Source organism: Phocoena phocoena, chromosome 9 (genome assembly GCF_963924675.1).
Source record: "Phocoena phocoena chromosome 9, mPhoPho1.1, whole genome shotgun sequence".
Lineage (NCBI taxonomy): Eukaryota > Metazoa > Chordata > Mammalia > Artiodactyla > Phocoenidae > Phocoena > Phocoena phocoena.
In genome coordinates, this window is record NC_089227.1 from 40,689,272 (window position 1) to 40,715,762 (window position 26,491).

At 33.5% G+C, this 26,491-nt stretch overlaps 1 protein-coding gene across 1 annotated transcript; it reads left to right on the forward strand.

The window, feature by feature from the left end:
- Positions 1-21: 21 nt before the first annotated feature.
- On the forward strand, positions 22-20,206 carry LOC136127901 (von Willebrand factor D and EGF domain-containing protein-like). Its single transcript, XM_065883551.1, is given in 21 exon segments — positions 22-39; positions 389-474; positions 627-818; positions 820-1,159; positions 1,161-1,315; positions 1,317-1,576; positions 3,841-3,977; positions 6,473-6,548; positions 8,020-8,122; positions 8,337-8,374; positions 12,621-12,716; positions 12,786-12,846; positions 12,848-12,879; positions 13,896-13,991; positions 14,570-14,665; positions 15,908-16,003; positions 18,970-18,973; positions 19,145-19,169; positions 19,171-19,237; positions 19,342-19,437; positions 20,085-20,206. Coding segments are annotated over 21 exon segments (2,196 nt in total).
- The last annotated feature ends 6,285 nt before the right edge of the window (positions 20,207-26,491 follow it).

Consider the following 26,491-nt stretch of genomic DNA (forward strand, 5'->3'; position numbering starts at 1 on the left):
CTATTCAAAAGTGTCAAAATCATGGAAAACCATGAAAGAGTAAGAAATTGTCAAATATTGGAGAGGACTAAGGAAACATGAGTAATACATTATGAAGATATCCTGGATTGGATAACTGAAACAGAAAAGAACATTCATGGAAAACTGATAAAAACTGAACAGAGTCTTCAGTTTATTTAAGAGTAGAGTCCTAAAGTCAATTTCTTAGTTTTTTTTTTTTTTTTTTTTTTTGCTGTACACAGGCCCCCCACTGTCGTGGCCCCTCCCGTTGTGGAGCACAGGTTCCAAGCGCGCAGGCTCAGCGGCCATGGCTCACAGGCCCAGCTGCTCCACGGCATGTGGGATCCTCCCGGACTGGGGCACGAACCCGTGTCCCCTGCATCGGCAGGCAGATTCTCAACCACTGCGCCACCAGGGAAGCCCCAAAATTGATCAAACTTTTAATAACTGTGTTGCTTTTATTAATGAATGGAGGTAAGAAAGTAACATTTTCGTTTGTTATTGTATTAATATTTGACTTAACATGAGTGGTGGGTGACTCAACGCTCTGCTTTTTTTGCAACACGTTACTGAGAAAAAATTGTTCTTGTCCAAATTACTATTCTTTTCTGTTTTCCATCTGGAAGGATTTTACCAGGAAAAAGCATGTTTGACACAATGCCAGTTTCTCTGCCATCACCTAGAAAACAATCCTATTGTAGCTGCTCAATGGACACTACTTCATTGTATCCATCTTCTAATCATCTGGAAAGTGTTTCTCAATCAGAGATTGTTTCAGCTTGCAGAGACCCCAAACATGTCAAATTCGCTTCCTTGATAAGAGCTAGATGTCACCTCTGAATATATTAATTCAGAAGCTCCTGTCAGAGGAATAAACAAGCATACATCTCGAGAAAAAAATAATTTGGATTTCTTTCCTCAAGAAAAAAAGTATGTGAATCGAACCAATCTGGACTTAAATTTACAAAAACATCCTGGGAATGAAAAACAAGATGCATCAAAAACTTTGGACAAGGGGAGACATACACAGGACCAGGGTAATCACAGCCAAGAAACAAGGTGGGATCGACAAAACAGATGGAAACAGCAAAACTTCAGTGAGTTTCTTCCTTTGTTTGCTTTTCAAAGTCTCAGCCAAAATGACCTAGAAGAGATTACTTAACTTTTTCCCCGAGGACCATACTGAGGATGTCCACCAAGAGTTTGTCCCCATGTGGCCCACACCATCTGGCCACACCGAATACAGCACATCAGCACTATGTCAGCACACTCTTGCCAACTCCAGCATAGGAATGCACTGTCTTGCCTTTCTTGGGTGCGATAGAGATGTGTTTTAAGGATGTTCTCCTAAAAGATGATCTTAGCTGGGCAGAAGGTGTGGCCCTTTTAGAAAATGAATGTGAAAAGAGGATTCTGGAAGAGGGGAAATATAACAGAGAAGAATACAGCCAGTCAATTAAAGGCATTTTCTTGTTATTAAAATTCCCCAATTTATGCAGTGGCCATGGGCAGTGTATGGAATGGGGGTGTGCATGCTCCCCAGGCTTTAGTTCCTATGATTGCAGTGATTCACACGGTAAGTAAATACACTCCAACTTTGATCTTGTGTATGTTATTTAATTATGAAACCTTCTTTGTTCTTTTTTACCTTCAGTATCCTAACAGGCTTTATTCAGATTATATATGGAAAAGAACTCAAATTATATTAATCAATATGTTAATAATATTCCAAAACAGTCTCATCTTAGAATAAAAGCTGAAGTACTTATAATGGCCTATAAGACACAACGTGATCAGGCACACGATATCTCTTGAGACTCATCCCCTACTACTATCACCCTCACTCATTCCACTCCACCCACTTTGGTTTCTGTGCTGTTCCTTACAATGCCAGTTCTCTTGACCTCAGGGCCTTTGCACATAGCTGATCCCTCTACTTGCAGAGGATAATCATTCTTCTAGAACTCAAACTTAATATTTTTAAAGCACTGTTTATATTTTGCTAATTTTACTAATATGCTTAACTTTTTTCTCTAACCTATCTAAATGGTACAAATTATTTTGTCCCAATATATTAGAGAAAGACATTTCAAAAAGTCAATTTGATTCTCTTAACTATTAAACCAGTAACTCCTGATTTTGCTCCTACCACCACCAATCTGCCCTTTTCCATCTCAGTAAATGCAAACTTCATTCCTCTAATTGTTCACATTAAAAACGTGTAGTCACTTTGACTTTTGTTTTTATATCAAGCCTCATGTTTGATCCATTAGCAGCAAATCCAACTCTAGCTTCAAAGAATTTCATATCTTTCCCTGCTATCAACTTAGTCCAAGCCACTATTCTCTCTCCCTGGATTATTATAGATTCTCTCAAAGTTTATTCTTCATGCAGCAGCTAAAGTGATTCCTTTGAAATGTAAGTCAGATCGTATTACTCCCCTGCTTAAATCCCTCTGTTAGCTCTTCATCTCCTTCAGCATAAAATTGGCAGGCCCTACTATGGCCTAGAAGATTCTATGAGTCTGAGACTCCCCTCTCACTGAATTCATCTACCACTGTCTCCATAGGTCATTACTTTCCAGAGTTCTCTAGTGGTTGCTTTGCTGTTCCTCAAAAAAGGCTAAGCCTGCTTCTACCTTGGGACATTTGCACTTGCTGCTCCCTCTCACTGGCACATTCTACCACATATCCTCATGACTGACTTCCTTCTCTTCTCTATTCAAATATCATATTATCATAGAATCCTTCCATCGTCATTCTAAATAGTTTTTCTCACACAACCCCATGGCCTTTATCTCCCTTAATATAGTTAATATACTTTTTCTCCATTACCTAAAAAACACTTATGTGATATACTTTATATTTATTTTTTCATTGGTTTATTTTTTTGTCCTCCCATATTAGAATGTAAGTTACATGAAGGCAGGGACTATTTTGTTCATTATATATCTCCAATATTTGGAATAACACCAGAAAAACAGAAGTTGCTCAGTAAACATTTGTTGAATATATGAAAGAAGAATAAGTGTTTTTTAAATTTTTCATAAATATTTTAGGGTTCTGAATACATGTAACAGGATTTTTATATCCTATTGCTATTAAAGTTATATTCACTTGGATTTTGCCACTACTTAGACAAAGGACTCAATTGTTTTTATACTGCATTCATCTATTTTGACCACCAGATCTTGCTCATAGAGATAATGAATGATCTTACCAAGACCAGAACCACAGAAATAACCATATGAAGGTCAGTTAACTCTGACTGATAAAAGAAATTTTTTCTCCTATGACTGAGAAGTACACCTAAGATTATGGTAGCATGTAGGATAGCAATAATACACAAAAATATAAACAATACTGGGACAACAGCATGCACAAATTTTGATAATTCTTTTCTAAAACAAATTAAAAAAAGAATTTTAATACATCACATTGCTAAGTACACTATATTATTACAAAAGCACTTTTTCTATAACCTATCTCTATGACATAAAGCAAAATGGTAAAACCAAAACATAGGCCATGGTAGGAGTAATTTGGTAGTACTCGTACTTATTTGGTATCAAATATTATTAAAAAATTAATTAAACCTGTATAGTTAGGCACTGGTAGTATCTGTAATGCTATTTCTATTGAGTTGAATAGTAGGTAACACTTCTTTTAATACCAGATCACTCTTAACATGTAATAGTTTAATTAATGTACTAAATATTATTGGGGGTAGAATTTAAAATATTAGTTTATATACACATTTAATTTTGGCCTTGAAAAATAATTAGTTTTTTTTCTGGAATTAAAGCAAATATGTCCTATTTTAAAATCATTTTTTCCAAAGACAAGGTTCCTGAAATTATAGAACTTGAGAATGCTGGATTGTGTAATATTCAAAAATATAACTGTATGATGGTGAGAGTTTTTGGTCAAGGCTTCAAAGAATCACCTTCAATTAAATGTGAAGTTACTAAACTGAAGGTATGTTAATTATAATGTTGAAAACAATTAAGTTTATGAGTTATTCAGATTAATTTTCTTAGATTAATTTGGAGTATCAATTAGCAACATAATCCCAAAGGATGTCATATCCTCAGAGAGCTGAACAGGAAAATTATTAAGTTGCTTAACCTTAAATCTTCCCTATTTGCCAACTCTATTAAACTGTTTTATATAATTTTTATTGAGGTATTGACTCACTATTTAAGCCATAATCAGAAATTAAAATAATATGAAACTTGATATATAAGCTTCTGTATTTACTGAAATGTAAAAACACAAAGAATGGAGGTCATTTTTATCTAAGACTCTGCATGAATTATAGGATTTAGAGATAGGAACAATTCCCTTTTACAAACCAAAAAGTTCGGACAAATTGTGCTCATCCTTTATATTTCCTTTACTGTGGATTTCATATGGGAGAATTACCAAAAAAAAAAAAAAAAAATGTTTTTCTTTCTTGAGACCACCAAAGACAGACATGATCACTCAGTTTGAACATTGGTGTATCAAATTACACTTTTTTTTTAACATCTTTATTGGAGTATAATTGCTTTACAATGGTGTGTTAGTTTCTGCTTTATAACAAAGTGAATCAGCTATACATATACATATATCCCCATATCTCTTCCCTCTTGCGTCTCCCTCCCACCCTCCCTACCCCACGCCTCTAGGTGGTCACAAAGCAGAGCTGATCTCCCTGTGCTATGCGGCTGCTTCCCATTAGCTATCAGTTTTACATTTGATAGTGTATATAAGTCCATGCCACTCTCCCACTTTGTCACAGCTTACCCTTCCCCCTCCCCGTGTCCTCAAGTCCATTCTCTAGTAGGTCTGTGTCTTTATTCCTGTCCTGCTCCTAGGTTCTTCATGACCATTTAAAAAAATTTTTAGATTCCATACGGTATTTTTCTTTCTGACTTACTTCATTCTGTATGACAGACTCTAGGTCCATCCACCTCACTACAAATAACTCAATTTCGTTTCTTTTTATGGCTGAGTAATGTTCCATTGTATATATGTGCCACATCTTCTTTATCCATTCATCTGTTGACAGACACTTAGGTTGCTTCCATGTCCTGGCTATTGTAAATACAGCTGCAATGAACATTTTGTACACCTTATTTTTGATGATTATTTATATGGTCTTCCTTTTCTTTATTTAAGTGGAATTTTATTTTAAGGAAAGCACTTTGAATTTACAAAGTACTTATTACATGGACAAGATAAAAACTTAAAACAGAAAATCATATTTTGGTATTGTTTTTACCTTTTCTCTAAATTGATTCTGAGATTGAGAATTTAAGGAGGAAATAACTTTTCTTTGTGTCTTTATCAAATAGTTATACACAAGAATTATGTTTATTTCCTGATTTTATGAGCAGAGCCTTTCTAAATGAGCCATGAAATATTCTAACCCCAATGAAATAAGACACATAATAGAAAGTGTAATATATATGTATTATTTCATTCACTTCAAAGTCGCTCAAGAGAGTTGTCATTACATTGTTCTTGGCAGAATAAACCATATGACATCACACTATAATTAAGCGATTTGACAAGAGAGAATTTTATAGGTTTATATTTTCTTGGAAAGTACATTTTATTCTTACTTTCAGATATATATTTTCCAGTGATATTTTTTCTCATACTACTTCCCTCCTCCAAATAGCTTATCAATAAAGAGTACACTCTGGAATTCATTAACACTATACAGAACTATAGAAAGGAAGAAAATATATTCACTAGCCAAAACAATCTTACATAGATTAACTATTTTCTTTCTCACCCTGTTTAGAATATTTATGTATTTTATTTGTAATACAATTAGGTTTTTTTTAATATTTATATTCCATTTTGAATTTCCTTCACACTCTGGTTGATTTTAGTTTTATACTTATTTGGAAGGTATGTGAAATATTATCATGGTTCTAACACTTGATGCCATACAACAGGTATACAACACAGAGAAATGTCACTATCTTCTCATCCCTACCTCCCTCTTCCCATTACCCCTTCTTTCCATCCTGTTCCCATCCATCCCCTGAAGGTATCCACTCTCATTATTTTCTAGTTTTTCCTTACTGTGTGTCTTTTGCACAAAGGAGAAGGTAAATTCCTTCTTTTTTTATATGAATACTAGCACATTACATATGTTCTTTTCTACTTTTGCAGTAATAATTTTAGACAAGTTTTTAGCCAGAGAGCCAACCACCCAACCATTTCCTTCACTCTCCCCCAAAGCTGCTAGGACTTTACAGAATCCAATTTTTAAACAACTTACTTATAGGATTAAATCCAAGTTGTTATCCTAGAAACAAATGGCCCTTCATGATCCAGCTCTTGTCTGTTTTTGGAGGCTTGAACTTCCTGCATGTGGTCTAGGAAAATCCCATGCTATTTCATGCATCGCTGTCTTTTTACATGGCGTTCACTCCAACCTTGCTAACTCGCACTCACTCTGTTTCTGCTCCCAGGGTCCAAATGGCAGTCTCCTTTTTTACTTTCAAGAGAAGTGCTGTCTTCTTTTTCAAAGCCTTCGTGACTGTGCTGGTTAGACTTAGTGGCTTCTTTCTCTCTCATTACACCTTATTTGAATCTTGGTTATAGCAATAAGAAAATGTTTTATTGTTTGTCTTTTCCTCTGTGATCTCTTTTCATCAGAATATCCTCAGTACCTATAGATATTCCCAAAATATTGATGAATGGAAAAGAAATAGAACCCTGTTTATTCCTCATTTGGGGTAAGCTCTCCACACAGAGGGGTGGAAGACTCCAGTCATTGCCTGGAGTCTTGTTTCTACACACAAAAACCAAGAGACCCTGTATCCATCTAAGTGTCGACATCATGACTACCCTGAGACATTGTTGTCATTCCCCTCTGCTAGAAGGGAACCACTGATATATCTGCTAGACCAGACTGTATACACTCCCTTAAATATGGAGATTTGTTCTGGGGCTCACTCTTTCAGCAACATAGTTTCTACTAGCCACAAACTAGTGTGTTCTTGCCTTCCATTCTTTTTCCTGCTGACCTACAATATTGAAGCATCAGCACACTTACTATTTCCAAGCCACAGAAAGAATTACACAGTCATAAATTTTTTAAAAATCTGAATCTAAATTTTGGTAATAAGATACATCTTTTTAGTTTTCTGTGTAGTTATCAGTACCCAGAACATTATCCTTGCTTTTCTTCTTTAGACAACAATGCATTTCAATACTGAAAAATAGTACTCAAAGTTTAAATATGATATGCCATTGAGTTATTAAATAGGGTGAACTGGTTAGAATTTATTTAAGTTACATAGATTCAATTGAACTAGCTTGAGCAAAAATGATATTTATTATGAGGATAATGCATTTTTCACAGAATCAGGATAGAGTATGACTGCTGAATTCTCAGGAAAAAAAAGCTTAAACTTGGGACTTGAACACCACGAAGACTCAGTTTGTCTGCATATGTGTGTGTGTGTGTGTGTGTGTATGTGTGTGTATCTGTCTGTCACGGTTCTGCTTTTCTCTGTTTGTGGGCTTCATTTTTCCCTTTCACTAGATATTAGCTTTCTCCACATACTGAAAAATGTGGGCATCAACAGCTCCATAACTTTTTATTAAATAAATTGACTTATTTTATTTATTTTTGTCTGTGTTGGGTCTTCGTTGCTGTGCATGGGCTTTCTCTAGTTGCCGCGAGTGGGGACTACTCTTCATTGCGGTACGTGGGTTTCTCGTTGCGGTGGCTTCTCTTGCTGCAGAGTATGGGCTCTAGGCGCGCGGGCTTCAGTAGTTGTGGCACGCAGACTCAGTAGTGGTGGCTCGCGGGCTCTAGGGCGCAGGCTCAGTAGTTGTGGCGCATGGACTTCGTTGCTTCGTGGCATGAGGGATCTTCCCGGACCAGGGCTCGAACCTGTGTCCCCTGCACTGGCAGGCGGATTCTTAACCACTGCGCCACCAGGGAAGCCCAGTGCTTTAGTTTTATAACAGTTTAATTCTGATCTGTTTTTCACGTATACATTTACAGTTGAAACACAGTTTTTAAATGAATTTACTACACATACTGTGGTTCTCACAAGGTCTGACAACAGTGTAACTAAGGAAGAAGATGGTAAAAATGCCAATCAGGGGCTTCCCTGGTGGCGCAGTGGTTGAGAGTCCATCTGCCGATGCAGGGGACAGGGTTCGTGCCCCAGTCCGGAAAGATCCCACATGCTGCGGAGCGGCTAGGCCCGTGAGCCATGGCCGCTGAGCCTGCGCATCCGGAGCCTGTGCTCCGCAATGGGAAAGGCCACAACAGTGAGAGGCCCACGTACCGCAAAAAAAAATATATGCCGATCAGAGGGAGAGGAATGTTAGGCCAACAAATGGAAATGCCTCTAGTAAGTAATGGTCTTAGTTAAACTCTAATGACAAGTAATACCTCTCATTTGTTTTCCAGAAGATTACCGTATTTACTCGTCAGGAATTTTTACTTTCAAATAGTTCACCTAAGATTATATAATGCAGTTTACAAATTATTCTTTTTCTTGCTAATCTTTTGAATCCTCTGGCTTATATTCTAGAAAAGTGATTCACGTTGTGTAATGAGCAAATTATATCATTATTTAAGGTGATTTCAGAGAAGCTTATGGTTGGAAGTGACCATTTCAAACTTACATTCTATAAATCCCTGGTCATTCATCATCTACTCAAACTCTAAACGTATGAGAAGCTCATTATTTCATAAGGCCTTTCCTTCTTCATAGTGTTTTCTTTATAACTCTTTGTTTTATTCAATAATACTCTATTACTGTCTTCATAACAATCTTCCACATTTCTCATTACCTTTCTTTATGCCTTTGCATATTGTAATATCAGCTGTTTATCTTGCAAGATATCATTGCATTTGTTCATTCTGCAAGGTGTTGTTGATTATTGCAATATAGGAAAGCTATCTTGATTGTAATGTTATTCATGCATCTGGTTGCCTTACTAAATACTCTTATTTACACTATTTTTTATAGTTGATTCTCTTCTTGATTTTATACGTAAAACATAATATTTTTTGCAAATACTGAGTTTGTCTCTCATTTACTTTCTTATAGTAACTAAGATTTAGTCTGTATTTATGATGTGCCAGCATTAGGAAAATATTTTTAATATATTATTTCATCCGATCCTCATAATAGATAGCTATATATAGTAACTCTTCTTATTTCCATTTTACAGATGAGTAAACAGAGGCACCTATGGGTTAAGCAATCTGTTCAGATTTACAGAGTTTGTAAATAACAGAGGCAAGACTTGAACCTGAGCAATCTAATGGACCTGTTCCAGCTCTCAAACTTAGGCTGTGATTGTAGTGGCTGAGACCTCCAGTTCAAAGTGTGTAGGGATTGTAATAGCTTTGTTTCTTAATGGTTTCAATGGGAATTCTTCTCATGTTTCACCAGTGAATATGATATCACTGTAGGTTTCTGCTAGAATTTTCCTTTCACTGATTGCTTTCTCAGAATTCTCTCTAGTTTTAAGTCATGAGTGGGTTTTACATTTTATCAAATGCTCTTTCAGATCAATTATTACTTGCTACAATTTCTGTTAATGTTTCCATGGATTAACTTTCTCAGAATGTTTTTAACAAAAAAAATTGATGTATCAAATTACTTTTTAACATTATTTTATATTATTTTCTTCACTAATATCTTGATATAATTATGTTAGTTGAGATACAAGTCTATTCCATCCTGATGTGATTATATATTACACTGCTGCACTTGATCTGATTTAAATGAAATACTAGTATTTCATTTTAAATTTTTATGTATTTTCATAAATAATATTGGCTATAAGATTATGCCACTCTGACAAAATGTTTATGTTTCATCTCTTTGTGTGTGTTGCAATAGTTTTGTAAAATATTCTTTCCTTGAAATTTGGTTAATATTTTTCCATTAGATAAGCTGTCCTGGCATTATTTTAGGAAGTTATTTTAGATTATTTTTCTATTTCTTTCAAAGTAATTTTTCTATCATCTACTCTATCTCTTCTTCAGTCAACTTAATCATTTATATTTTGCAAAAAAATCATTTGTCTCATTGAGATTTCAAATTCTTAGTTTAAAATTATATGTAGTATTCTTATATAAGTTAAAATTCTTTTCATATATATAGCTTTTTCTGTTTTCTCATCTTCAAAGTAGTTTAGTTATATCTTTCCATTGTTTTTTTTCTGGATAGAACTTGCCAAGGGTTATCTATTTGTTTTTTTCAAATAATCATTGAAATTTGCTTTTCTGTTAAGTATCTGTTTGTAACTTTTCTTTGACTTTTTGTTGATTTGTAAGGGTACTTTACATATTCTGGCCACTGATCCTTTACATAATGTGTACTTGAAATTATCTTTTTTATCTCTATGGCTTGCCTTATCTATGTTGTCTTTTTATGCAGAAATATTAAAATTTTATGTAGTCAATATACTGCTTAATATTCTGTGTTATCTTGTATATCCAAATAGATTATATAAGTTCCTAGAAGGCAGGAAGTATGTGATAACTTCTTATTGCTGCACGAATCTTAGTATAGTGTTTATACAAGTAACAGACATTAAATGAGGGAATGAATTACCTAATGTTAAATACTGTGGGTAGAGCAGAGCATTAACAGATGTTATTGACTAACATTTCTTTTTCTTTTTTGGTTGTTTAGACATAAATTTGCAACAACTATCAACAGAACATTCACTAATTGATGCAAGCTCTATCCACAGTTCTGCAACTATGAAAAAGTTCTTGGATACAACTGACATCTCACACTTCTCATTAAAATGAGTCACAACTCGAATGAATCATTCAAAGAAGGCTATTTCCCATCAGATATCAGATTTTGAACATGTGGATCATACCCCCAGTACAAACCTCAGTCTGGAGGAGTTGGAAGTTCCTACAAACAACCATAGTTCTTTAAGCATTAACCTGAATAGTTCCCATGGCGAAGTAAAGGATGTTATCCAGGGCAGGATCCATCCAAACAGAGGCAGGAGGATATAATTCTCAAACTATGGCCTCCCCAAGGTTACACACAGCATAAGGATGGGTGTGCATCATCACTTACTAGAGCCATCGCTATTTTGCCAGAAAAGCCTGGATTGACCAAAATATTAAGTTGTGCTGAATCCCCTTGCTTTCTTGGTGTTTCCTGTGTGCCAATCAAAGATGGGCACTTCCAATGTGGATGCTGCCCCTTTGGATATTACGGAGATGGTATCAAATGCAGAGGTAGTATGAAAACTCTTCAAAACTTACAAAGAAAAGAAAACTATCCAGTTCACGTTTAAGTACTTAAGAAGATTTGCTCTTCTATTGATTAATTTTTGTTTACTCTATTTAGTTCACTAACTTCTATTCATTTTATTTATTTGTGCATATTCTCTTCACATTTCAAAAAAATAATATTGATGTTTCTTAATTTTTTTCATAGTTAATATTAAATAGCATTACAACTATATAATACATTATAAATATATGTATTAAGTATCTACTGTGTTTTAGGGCCTTTGGAAAAGATTTTGTATCAATTATGTCATATAATCCACAAGGACCCCACATACTGGGCATTATTTTTCCCATTATACAGAAGAGAAAGCAGAGCCTTACAGGGCTAACTGACTTTCCTGGCAATAAGCAGCTAGATATAAAATAATGGTGTGAATAACACTGTGGTTTGGGTTCTTTTCAGCTCACAGAGGGTATTTAGCACTTTAAATTACTAATTCTGGCATATTTGCTTATTTGTATAAACTAGGTTTCTCTGTAATTCCTCCAGCACTTGAGAATAAAACAAGTTAGGCATCACTTTAATTTTGAAAGGAGTGTTTACTTCTTTTCATAATCATCAGCATTGTTTTCTTTGATACAAATCAAATTTCTGGCTTAGAAGCTACTTTTTGTTGTTGATATTGTTCTGTTGTTATTGTTTTGTTTGTGTTTTGATTTGTTTGAGACCAACTTAAGCAACAAAGCTGTTGGAGTATTCCTTTGTTCTCAGTTACCTAGAGGAACTTCATTTTTTCTTTCTTCTGTAGGAATAATGATAATAACCTTCAATTCTTACATGTTTATAGTATAAAACTCCTTATTATTAGCAAACAAAACAGAAAAAAACCTCATGCATTCCAGTTACCTCAGGAAGTGTTAAATGACTAATAGAATATGTCAGGTTGTTAGAGAAGCTTAAGAAATACAAACCTATAAGCTTATGATGTGGTCCTGGCATCTTGCTGTTTTATGTTCTGATTATCCCTGCCATTCACCAACATTTACCTAATTGGTATCTGAAACTTCATTGCTCTCTGAAAGACTAATTCCATTTATGGTTAGCAGCCATCTCCAACATCAGGTTTTGCTATGGGAGTAATTTCCTCATATGGTATGTTTTTCTTACCCTATTAATCATTTATCTCAGTCATTCTAGTAGTAAAACAAATATAAGGGGAAAAAATAATTTTATGGATGTATGCAGTCGTTACTGTTTAATAGCAATGTCCAAAATTTTCAATTTCAGAGAATTTTACTTTTATTATACAATTAAGCTTACGGGCAATGTGTACATACTGTATCTATAATTCAGCCTTTTCCCTTGATTTCTGCAGCCATTTGTAGGCATCCATGTGGAAAAAACAGGGAGTGTGTTGCCCCAAACATATGTGAATGTAAACCTGGTTATGCTGGTTCTAACTGCCAAACCGGTAGGTACAGCACTCATTAGTTTGCATGGATAATTGATATTTCTAAACCATGAGCTTTATTCTATACAGCTATATGTCATCCTGATTGCAGAAACCATGGAAAATGTATTAAGCCTAACATTTGTGAATGCCCCCAGACATGGTGGAGCTACCTGTGATGAAGGTGATAATTCAAATTAAAAATCAAATAATAAAGCCAAAATAATTCAATCTTTTCTTTAAAAACTTTTTAAAGATAATTCACATTTACTGTGTACATATTAATATACACTTATTAATGCTGGTGAGGGAATCCAGGTTTGTTAATATTTATTAAAAATAATTTATTGAAGATTTTAAAAACTTAAATTTACAAAATCAGAGGGCCAAAGAGCAGTAGCTCACTCATCCTGGGTAAAAGTATCTTCAGAAATAATTTTTTGTTATATTTTTAGTTATATGGTACCATATCCCTAACAAATATTTTAGCTTCAAACAAAGGACACATGCTTATTGAATAACTTGTCAAGCATGGTTCCAAGAAACTCTTAAATACCAAATAATTAGAAGATATCAGGTAGTAGGAAGAAACCTAAAAAATGATTTTTAAACACATGTCTATAGCCATATAATTTTATTGCCTTGGTTGAAATCTTAAGTGGAGAGTTTAGGAAATGGCATTCCTAAAATGGATAATATTTTAAGGAAACAAATTTGTTATTTTTTAAATAATATTTTAAAAGAATATATTTTAGTAGATTGTAGATGTATAATTATTATAAACAGAGCGATGTTAAATGTCTTCGTGACAAGGCAAGGCACAAATTAACAAATTACAGTAAACGGAGTGAACTAACAGAAACATTCAATATTAATTGCATATGAAAATAATTATAGGAATATAACTATCTGTAGGGCAGGAATGCCTAAGTCCAAGTCTCAATTTTCAGAAGAAACCTAAGATTGTATATTTCCATCCAGTTAACCAAAAGTTTTATAAACCAAAACATGCTGATGATTTATAGGTGTTTTTAGAGTGTGAACTCACAGTCAATCCCACAGAACTAAATTTCATGCTAAAATAGAACTGAGTGTACTATAAATTGCTCTTACCAGTAGGTTTTATGGTGGCTGTGCTTCATAAATATAAACTGACTTTTTCTTAATTAAGAGCTGACTTAACATAATCTGTGTCTGCAGAACACTGCAGACCACCTTGTCAACATGGTGGGACCTGCTTGGCTGGAAATCTCTGCACTTGTCCTTATGGTTTTGTAGGACCAAGGTGTGAAACAAGTAAGCAAAGCTCTCTTGCACTCTAATATAACTGCTCCTTTGAATAGCTGATTGCTTTAATGCTAACTGAGATAAACCCAAACGCTAAGCAAAAAATACACCTTCTTCCTGATCTACTATGACGATTACCATTCTGCCTACCAGTGGGAGCACTGGGTGTTAGTACTAAGATAAAGAAGCTTGTTCTTAGAAACAACTGTTTTCTTGACCCTACCCATAACCACTTCTTTGAGATAACAAGAATTCTAATTTGTTCACTTGTATATAAATTTATCTCATTTAATTTATGTCTATGATTACTTTCATCAGTAACTAATAATTTTCCCAAATAGCTAAATCTTGTTTACCATTCATCTGAGTGGGTTTCTACTTTCCCCGTGTCTATTAACAACAACAAAAATAACTGAACGTGAAAATTGGAAACCATTTAAAGCCAAAATATAAATTGTTTTTATCTCTCTCTGATCTTATTCATTAGATGATGTGATTGGCAGTTATGAGCAATTAGGTCATAGCCAATAATATGACCAATTCCAAGCCTAATTTACCTTTCTTTTATTTCTTTCCTGTGATCTTAGTAGTTTGTAACAGGCACTGTGAAAATGAAGGCAAATGCCTTACACCAGATGTTTGCCAGTGCAAGCCTGGCTGGTATGGACCTACCTGTAACACAGGTAAAATCAGAAATATTTTCAATAAACATGTCGTTTAAAAGAAATTTTACATTCATCAGTGTCCTAAGGACTTGCACCCAAAAACATAAAACTAGACTGACAAAGTTTTTATTTCAGACAGATTTTTAAAACCCGATGTCTCATCTTCATTGTTTTTCTTCTTGTATTAGCCCATAGAGTGTATTCCAGCTTTACTGCTATCCAACCCAATCAATACTTTGTTTTTTGGCCTTTATTTTTTTTCCCTCATCCGCTTGCCTTATAGCGGAGAGAATCATATCTGTGTTGCATATTCAGGTCTCTTTCAAGTTTTTTATCACAACATACACATTCTATTTCATTAAACATTCAAGCAATTCTGAGTTAAGTGGACACCATAACATTATTCTATTTATTTCTCACAGTATCAGGCTTAATTCTTTGGCAGCGGTGTTTGCAATTATCTATGTTTAATTTAATCCATTATGATCTAATGACTTTTCTCAACATATATTTAATTAAATGTTCATAGCTTGACAACTGTGTATGAAGCATGATGCAAGGGGGAACAAAGATCAATTTCATGTTTGTCCCAATTTCAAGTAGCATATCAGTGAAGGAGACATGGGATACAATTATAAAAAAGACTATGATACAAGTTGTGTTATAAGTGATGTAATAAATGCACAGCTCCTTGGAAGCAGAGAAAAGAGAAATTAATTCTGGCAAGTGCAATTAGGAAGAAAATTGTGTAGACTTTGGAGAATTGGCAAAATCTGCAGTGAAAAATGGAATTGGGGGTGACTTTCAAAGTGAAACAAATGTAAAGAAGCAAAAACAAAGCATGTTTTTGACGTGTGCTAGGACTTAAATGCAGTGTTCCTATTTGAATTGGGAAGGTGACTTGAAGAGCTACACAGGGCTGCATGAAGTTGAGCAGATTACAGACTATCCTGTTTGTGCTGTTGAATTGCCTTCTCCTAACTTCCAATCATTTTTCCAGCTTACTGAGGGCATTCTGAATTCTAATCAAAGTCTCCACATTCTTAGCTTGGTAATATCTGTAAACTTAATGAACAAACTTTCAAAGCTATTATCCAGTTATTTCTCTTCTCTTATGTTTGGCAAAGTCTAACTAACTATGGGTTTTACTGGCAGTGAAAATAAAATATTTCATTATGCACCATTTTGTACTTCAGTACAGCTTTCATTTTTTTAAATAACAAAACGCTTATGGTCTTTCTTCCTCCTACTGTTCATTAGCTTTGTGTGACCTGGTTTGCCTCAATGGTGGTTCCTGTAATAAGCCAAACACTTGCCTCTGTCCAAATGGATTCTTTGGTGCACAGTGTCAGAATGGTAATTACTCTTTCTTTATAAATAAAAAGGCAAAGGGAAAGTTAGACACAAACAGAGCTCTGGTTAAGCACAAGACAAGTTTCAAAGGGAAGATGCTATTTATTTACTCTAATTCTTGTGCTGTTGCAGTTTTGGTCACCAAATGACCAGTTCACAGAAATATATGAGTTATTATGTAAAATGTTTATTTATTCAACATATGTTAGGCTCACGACCTTGGCACATTTGTAGGACCAAGATGTGAAACAAAAAGCAAAGTTCTCTTGCAGTCTTTCATGTGAAATGATGTAATTTTTGTTGCCTTCTCAGCAAAAATTTTTGATTTACTGTCAATCTAATGTCCACTGTTATCTCATGATCTCTCATGCTTTAGTTTCATTAAACACTTATGAAGAGCCACCTATGCACAGCACTGTGCAAGGTGATATGGGGACATAAAGATGTACCATTTTCCCCCCTCATGGCCTGTTATTTTAACACTTTCCTTCATAGAGTTAATGCTACAAGTTTTTTCAGAATAATGGGCATGACCTGAAGTTGAGCACATAGGCATGAAATAATGTCAATAAAAGAAATTTTAAATGTATCTTCTGCATCTTCATATTTTTGAGTGTATGATAGAGTAGATTTTTAGTATAAAACGTGTCAGAATATGTCATAATTTAACTCCTAAAATATATATTTTCTTTGTCTTGTTACAGTTTGATTTGCACTCCTATTTTTTTAACTTGGAGGTTAGCTAGGATTCTGAGATTGAAATTAATGTGGAGAAGAAACCATCATTCTAATACTAGAAATTTGAGCACACAAATGAGTTTTTCTAGTTCAGATTTCTGTTAAGAAACTAGGTTATGAAAATGGAAAGTTAAGACTAAATTAAGGCAAATCTTGAAAACTAGGAGACTTACTAAATGCACGTTTAAGAGTTTTAGGTAGGGTTTTGAGTGGAGAATATAAGGAGGTAAATAAAAAGCATGTCTATCACGCTATTTGCAGTAGACGTAAGATATTGTAAGAAAAGTTCTGTAAAATGTATATGCCAATGATATAACTGGGTAAAGCAGGGGCTCTAAATTACTAAATTGAACTAAAAATTATCTAATGAACATATGTTATGTTATAGTTTTTGGAATTAGCAGTCTCTACAATTTCCTAGTGGCATGGATATCAGAAATTTACTTATAGTCTCCAGGCCTCAGACTTCTTTACTTTCAAGTTTGAACTAGACAGTTGCTGTCAAGTGCAAATGACACATACAGTGGACCACCTGCAAGTACAGTCAGCACATGGCTAGCTACCATTAAGTAATGGTATTATTGTCATAAGGCATGTTACAGAAAGTGCTGAAGAAATGAAAACATGCATGATCTTTATTTTTATTAGATCACATCCCCTTGTGAGGGACTGAAGGGAAGGGAAGATGGTATACACATGGAAAGCCAGTGAATAAAATTAGGCAGAATATGGTTAAAAGTAATATGAGGAGTATATTCTGTGTATTCTATAGGATTTCAAAAGAGGAAGATAGACACTGAGCTGGAAACATCATGAAAGGTTAAACTACTCTATTAATAAGCAAGACTTAAAATGTGTGGCTGGAGAGATGATCAGTTTCCTTCATCCTTTAAATGCCATGAACCCATTCCATACAGAAAGTGAGGCCAGATTACTTGGCTCATTTTGAAGTTTGGTGGAAGATCCATCTGAGGCCTGGAGAATCTCATGAATATATACATGAAAGTGGGTTTTCTCCTAAACCTCCTTTTCTTAAAATGTGATTGGGGTGGGCATGACCGAGCCCAAGTTTATGTCATTTCTCTATATTACTTTAATTATATATACTTTTCTGTATACATGTAGTATTTATCTCTACACTCAAGTTTTGTAGAGTAGATGAGTATTGATTATAACAAGGCTATCCATTACAAAAGGGTCTTTTATTCTTTTCAAGTTTTAAATTTCTAACCACAGGCATTTCCCATGGTGCTTTTGTAATGGAAAGAATACATCTTTCTTAATAAATAGAAATAATCTTAAATTGTATAAAGATTAGGAAGCAGAAAATGTAAGAGCATTTCTCCATAATAAAAAGTACCAATAAAAATGCCAGAGAAAGTAAACTCAATCATTAACCAGGAAAGGCTCAGTCTAAAATAGTGGAAATTATCCATTTGCTGAAACATTCAGTTAATATTGTTTTTATACGTAAGTACTTCATTATTTTCACTTATAAATCTATTTGAAATCAGTTGAAGTTTTCTTAGTGCTTGGAAATTTAAAAAGCAGCTATTAAAGATGGATCTAATTCAATTCAAATGGGGAGACTGTCTACCAAGGCCCTATTACCAAAACCAGTTAGTTTGACATTAACTTTTAAAACACAAACTAAAATCCACTTAATCATCATTTAAGGAAAATTAAATTTAAAAATGTATAGGCAGGTTTGCCTATGTATTATTGTTTTTTAAATAACTGCATTTAATTGTCATATCAGTAAGAAATATGAAGCAATAAAAATCCTCTCATAAAAGATTATAAACATTAACTTCTGAACTCCATGGAACAGAATCATATACATAGAAGATACTAGTACAGTGTATTCAGGATTATCCAATAAATATTCCTGACAAAACCAAAGATTTATTGTTAAAAAGATTTTTCGCCAGGCATTCACAGGAATAAGTCACAAATAAAGCTCTGCCTTCGTGACCTGAGTAGGTATCCAAAAGTTAACTTCAAAGTTTTTTCTAAACATCATGTGACCAATGTTGAGTTTTTCTAATTTCCACAGGAACAGATATTCTTATTTTGAGCTTGGTTTTGACTCATTTTCTTGGTTTTTCCCAGGTCATTTCACTCTATATGCACTCTAATACTGAAGGCTCCACTGGTTATGAACAACACATTTCATAATTCACCAATACATTTCAAATTGTGCTAACCCACTAGCAACTTACAGCTATAAGCATTGTATTTTATGACTTAGAAAGGACGGTTTTAATGACTTGCAGTGGTGATCTTTTATTTTAATAACACATTTCTCTGCCTTATGTCCCCATAGATATAAGCACATGATGCAATATGTAATATATAATAATTGAATACGTGATATTCACAGATTGCTGTCATGTGTTCCTTTAGCTGTCACCCTCCCTGTAAGAATGGTGGGTCACTGCATGAGAAATAACGTGTGTGCCTGTCCTCAAGGATACACTGGTAGGAGATGCCAAAAAAGTAAGACACTACTAAATGTGTTTGCCAACTACATGTAAAGCAAACATATTAAACAGCAAAACTATTGATATCTAAGAACTGATATTTCATCCCTTTACCTTAAGGTATCTGTGATCCCATATGCATTAATGGAGGAAAGTGTGTGGGACCAAGTGTTTGCTCTTGTCCTTCTGGCTGGACAGGGAAACAGTGCAACACACGTAAGAGAAATACTCTTAAAATGCTGAAGTCTACATGGGAACATAAAGCAGAATTTCAGACAAAGAGCATTTTCCTTGTTTTCTGTTTCCTTGTTTTTATTTTTTTTATTTGTTCCTACTTTAGAATATATCTTTTCGAAAGAGAATGGGTAAAATGCCAAGTCCTCTGAACTCATCCTTTCAGGTTAGTGGAGGTAGAGGATATCCTGTATTTTCCGGTCTGTTCAGTACAGTTGCCAGGATAAATGACAAGTCTTTAAGTCCTGGTCTCTCAGTCTTAAGTAGGAGTCAGGGGAAGGTTTTTAAAAAATTACTGATTCCTTGGTCCCATCTCAGACCAATTCAGAACCTCCTGAGATGGGGTACCACTGCTTTTGAGATGATGGCAGCTCTCCTCATTCAAATGTTTCATTTTTTTTCTTTTTATAAATTATTATTTAAAATTAGCAGCTATTATAACGTATTGGCGAAAGTGTAAAATGAGAAGCAACATAAATGTCTAACAATTGGGGAAAAGCTTTAAGGGAAAAGATCCTTTAATCATTGATTTTTAACTGTTTCTCTTTTTTTAATGAAAATTTTTATGGTTTATGATAGGATTTGACTAGTAAATTAAATTATTAACTTGTTTATTTCTCTACTTGCAGCTATCTGCTTTCAGAAATGTAAAAATGGTGGTGAGTGTATTGCTCCTAGCATATGCCATTGTCCTACGACATCAGAAGGAACACAGTGTCAAATACACAAGGCTACAGAATTTGCTTTCTAATCTATGTTCTGAATTTGAATCTATTATAATTATCAAAGTATAGCTTTAGGAGAAATATATAGGGTAAAATAAGTCCCAGCATGCTGATCCATTAAAAAGAGAGCTCTAGAAATAAAAGGACATCATGTATTTCTATACTCATTTAAAAAAAGAAAGTATGGTATATTATGTTAATATTTTGTGTGACATAGATAACTCCAAATTACGATCTGTGGGTTGCCAGTGAAGTTCTCTTAGGTGGACTGAAGAAGGTTTTTTTTTATTTTAAAAGATCTTTCTTTTTCCTCCAGTTTTATTGCAATATAATTGACATTCTGCACTGTATAAGTTTAAGGTATACAGCATAACGATTTGACTTACATAAATCATGAAATAATTACCACAATAAGTTTAGTGAATATCCATCACCTAATACAGCTACAACATTAAAGAAACAGAAAAAAATGTTTTTTCCTTGTGATGAGAACTTTTACTTTCTTAAAACTTTCATATATAATGTATAGCAGTGTTAATTATATTTATTGTGTTGTATGTTACATCCCTAGTACTTATTTAGCTTATAACTAGAAGTTTGTATCTTTTGACTATTTTCATCCAAGGGGGAATTGGATAAAGAAGGTTTTAATATAAGTTTAAATGTTTTTCCATATTATAAGGTACGTATATATCTATCATGGAAATTATAGAAAATATGAAAAAGTTTTTAAAAATTAATCACTCCAAATTCCACCACCAAGAACTAGTTTCTGCCTTGATTTTAGCATTTTAGTTATTTTTGCTAAGTTTTAGTCATAAATTTTTACATAGATGGGATCACAGGGTACAAAGGAAAATCAAATTTAATGCAATTATGAAATTTATGAAAACTTGAAATAACATGTTAAAATATTAACAAAGATTAATAATTCAATGGGAAAAATGGAAAGTCTCCTCAAAATATTTTCAAATGCTCAATAATTACATAATATCAAAACTGGTGATCCAAGTGTATTGTAAACTGAAATAGCACAATTGTAAAATGATTGTGCCTTTTTACTAGAAATACCTGCTCTGCTTTTCATGTATCAGAGATTCTGCATATAATTTTTAGGACTCTTAGACTTTATTTTATTAGTAACTACAATTATAATTTACACATTTCTCATCCTAGGAAAATATTTTCAAAGAATTCATTAAGTACTAGTACTTACATAAGAATTATGTGCTCAAAAATAAATAATTCTCATTGAAAGTTAGATGGGATAAAATGCTAGAAAAAAGAACTAGCAACCTCAGTTTGAGCTACTCATTCTGAAGAGAGTTTGTATGGAACATGAGAGAGAATGATAAGATGCTAAAAGCACATTAATGTGGAAATATGCTCCAGTAATTGTGGATTAAGGTACTCTGAGCACAGCCTGAAGATGTGCACCCTGTTTTTGCACCTTGTGTTTGCACCTTGTGTTTGCACCTTGCACCTTTATGTGAATTTTTTGAAGTCCCCTTCCTCAAAATGCTTTACTTCCATCTGTCTGGAAACAGTCTAAATATTGATGATGTTATTTATACAAGATGTCTTACTGCCATCTTCTGGAAAATTGTTGTAATAAATATTTGAATCTATGATGTCTGTGACATGAACAGTGCTTCCTTAGCTGTGGAACCTTGTGCATTACATAACCTGCTCAGCCATACACAATAGCTCTGGTGAAAACATACCTTTCAATGTTGTATTTATATTAAAGGGAATATTATTCTTGAATTATGCAAGCTTCCAATACGAGCTCTTGAAACAGATACCTCTCCCATGAAAAATAGCTGTATTGTATATAATTTTATATTCCTATTTTTAGTCAATATTACTTAAAAGCATTTCCATGTCCTTAAAGATGTAATTTTAAATGATATGTTAAATTCCGTAATATAAATACTATAATTCACCTGACTTTCCTCTCATATTGAACATTTCTGTTATTTACAAATTGTTACTATTATAAGCATTTTTCTCTGTAGGTGGGTAGAAAGAAAGAAAGAAAGAAAGAAAAAGAAAGAAAGAAAGAAAGAAAGAAAGAAAGAAAAGACAAAAGATAAACAGATACAGGTATTTAAAAATTGCATAGGGAGAGATTTTAAAGAAGAAATTTCTAGTACAGGTAGCGTGAAGATCTTTAGGAAGCTTCCAATAGAGTTGTTGCACATTAAACTTCCATTGATAGTATATAAAATTGTCTGTTTTTCCATACATTGGTCAGTACTGAATTGTCCCTTTTAAATTTTTGCTAAAAAATTTTCATTAAAAAGCAAATTATGAATGCTATCATATATTACTGATTTGAATCTTCTCTCTATAGAAAACAAAAAGATGTATTTTAAATACTTTAAAATGTAGCCAATGAAAATTTTGTTTGCTTTAATAATATCTTTATAAAATACTGAAACTGCTGTGTTGAGTTTGGGGGTGGTCGTGGTCCAGTGGTTAAGACTTCACCTTCCAGTGAAGGGGATGCAGGTTCCATCCCTGGTCAGGGAGCTAAGATCCCACATGTCTTGTGGCCACAAAACCAAAACATAAAACAGAAACAATATTGTAACAAATTCAATAAAGACTTTAAAAATGGTCCACATCAAAAAAAAATCTTAAAAAAAAACACAATTATATGCTATTTAGCACTTCAAAAAACCCAAGGGTCATGAATATCAAAGTATGCTGGAGTATTATATTTTGAAAAATGATAAGGAATTTTCTTCCCGAAGCAAGATACTGAATCAGTCTGGCTTAGAGGCAAAGTGGATGTATATACATGTTTTTCTTCTAGCACTGGTGTTCATCCTGGAAGGATATGTCCCCCATTTTGAAAAAAAGATTATAATAGTACTATGGTTTGAAAACTAGGAAACAAAAGTTATTGACTAACTATTTGATCAGCTATTGTTGAGAAAAATAAATATAAAAGTTTGAGTTACCTGGGTTTGAAGGCAGCCTAAATATAATTTTTTTTAATTTTATTTGAGATTTTTATGGCACAGAAAACCCTATGACCTCAAAAGCTTTTAACTCCACTTTGACAGACTAAACTAGGTTACTTCTCTATATTCTATTTTTATGCATTTCTTTACTGCCTGAATCCTTCCTCATGTGATTAATAGCAGATCATCCTCATCCCCATTAATGTTGCTTCTGAGACTGCATCTGGAACCATATTAAGGAAAGAAGAACAGAAGGTCATGGGGAAGGAGAAGGAAAACAAAACAAAAAGACTAGCCCAAGGACCACAAGTCCTGCTTTACTATAACCTGCTCTCCCAAGTTCTTATGGATTGCTAGAATTTCAATACAAGAGACCAAGAATTACTGGCTAGAAACAAAAGACACAAATAAAGAGGAAATGGGGAAGGATGGTGCTAAAGAGGGTGGGTTGATGAACAGCTTTGAGAGGTTTCATAACTTGCTGCCTAGCTGCTAAATGTACTTACCATATCCCTGTCACTTGTTTGCTCTGTGACCTTGGGCAAGGTATGCCACCCTGACCCTTAATTTTTTTCATCTGTAATATGGAGCTAATAGTAACACCTATCATGGGGTTGTTGTAAGGATTAAATATGTTAATATATGTGAAGTACCTAGAACAGTGCCTGGTATGTAGAAAATACTATGTAAGTTCGTTCGTAGTTGCATTGAATAGAGGAATAGAGAGAGGTGGAGAAGGACAAGGATGGGCAAAGAGACTTGAGAGAAATGTTGCAATGTGTTATGAATATCAAAAGTCGTTTCCTGAAGGATATAAAAAATTTTATTTGGTTTAATGGAGCATGGATGTTTCTTGAATGTAACTCTACCAAGATGGAGTCATGTAGTATCCAAGCTCCATTCAGTCACAACTGTTTTGACATTTAAATATGATCTTGATTAGATCTCAGTTTTATGAAAGCAGTACTTAGTCTCTAGTGGCAAACACAGAACCTGAAAGAGCTTTATGTATCATGTCAGGGGGAAGGAAGTAGCAAATAATGAGTCAGAGTTAACTGGTTTTTTAATATTCTTTGAAACTTGATTTCCCTCTTCCTACTACAGATAAAACACCATTGAGTAATATCAAGTATAAGAATGGAAAGTTTTATTCAGAAAAAATTGAAGTTAACTACTTGAAGTTTATTTGAACATCATTTTTAAAGCTATTTTAAAGGCTGAAGAAACTAATAAATACAGACTGGTCTTAGTTGTTAGAGAAAAGCAAAGAAGAAATCCAGATAATCAAAAACTTACTTTGAAATGTGATTTGATATTTACATATTGAAACGACGTTTCTGATATTCCTGACATTCACAATATTTAATAAACTGAACATTTTCCCAATCCTTACTGTGATGGTGTTTTTATTATCATGGATCAGTCAGCATAACAGAAGCCATTTGATGTATCCAGATATAAAGTGTTAACGCGGAATTAGGGACTCTCAGGACTGTTGGAAGAGCTGGGGTAGAGATGGGGGAGGATAGGGTAGAGGTCAGAAAGCAGCTGCTGAAGGTCAGAGACTGAGAATGAAGATGTCAGCCTGTTTCCAAGCATCCAGCTGCAAACACCTCTGAAAAAATAATGGCTTCCTATTCATTTCCATCTTCTAACTCTCTAGAAAGTTTTTTTCATTGGTGAGCTCTAACCCAGAACCACACAAAGAAGGGGATTCTGGAAAATGTAGACCCTAGCCTTAGAAGGAAGTGACAGTGGTGCCAAAGGGATGAAAGTGAGCTAACACAAGACATAATAAAAGTTCTGCATCTTATTGCTTTGGACCGTATTCCAGAGATAAAGCTATTACTTTTCACTGATAAAACATCATATTTAGTTTCATGTTTATTTTTCACCTCTACTCTTTCTGCTGCTCTGACCTGTACCATTTCTGGACAGAGGGGAAGAAATAATGTAATTGGGTGTTTTAAAAGACTTACTTAGTCATTGTTTTTACGTGAAAATGTCTTTTATTTATCTGTTCTTTCAGTACCTTGATCTGTTTTGGTGCAGAAGCAAGAGAGAAACTATCACAAAATCAAATCCTTCTATAAATATCAAAAGAGAATGGGATGCTTAATAAAAGAACATTTAAATGACATGATTGTTGAGGAAGTGGGAATGTCAACAGGGAATATACAAATAATTGAAAGATCTGTCTCAGAGATGAAAATAATTACACGTTAACTATAGAGTTATAAAACTTCCTTTTCTCTACTATCTTATATTTGACCTCAAACTTTTCATTATCTTTTTCAAAAAACATTTTAATTTGAACATGCCTATTTTAAATCATGTAAGTTTACAAAACTCATTTTGTTCTTTTAAGTGGAAAGACTAAGCATTTCTAAGCCATGTCTAAAATTATAAGATAAAGTAAGACATTATTAGAATAAAATTATTGCTAACTTTGATAAGAATCTTTTTAAGTAATAGCATTCAATGTCATAATTAAAGAGATTTTATCATTTCATATTTGCTGAAAGGTAGTTTTAAAGAATCATTTAAGAGAATATAACATGTTTTACTATGTTTTATTTTATTACCAAAAATACAGAAATATAAATGCAAAATAAACCTTTGACAATTAGTGTGTGCTTAAATTTTTAAGCTGCTGTGAAAATATGAATACTAGAAAGAAAAAAGTACTCTAGATAAAAGTGAATTTTTTTTAAGTTAATAATTAGAATTGAAATTCCTACAAAAATAGTTTAATGAAATAGCTATAATTTTTAAACTGTTTCTGCCTCCTTTGCTGAGTATACAACATTGCAATTTTATTAGTAGCTTTACTAAGTTGATCTTCAGTGTACACTTTTTATGGTTAAAATGTTATAACAGCTCAAGGATTTATTCTGAAATGTCTAAACCAATACTTTAAAATCTTCATAAATATTTCCTAGATCCACACCAAGAATCCCAAGCTACAATTAAAATATTAATCAGTAGACTATGCATTTATAATAGATTTAATGGACCTGAATATGCTAATAATGAAGAAATGTTATGGTTTACAGTTTACATATTTTATATAAAAGCACTCCTTATGAAAGCTAATGACTCGTGCAAATGGAAGTAGTGTTTTAGAAATATAATGTGAGTTTTGAAAAACAAGTAATTTGATAAATTTATGAAGAAATTTAATTTTTTCTTACTTCTTGGTTATATTTTCACATCTATTAACTTGAACATTTTTTAAACCAAAATCTATTTGGAAAATATTTTGAAGATAATGAGTGTTCAAGATTTTAAGCAAAAGTACTTTAAAATGTGTAACTTTCAATGTTTACCTTATAAGTC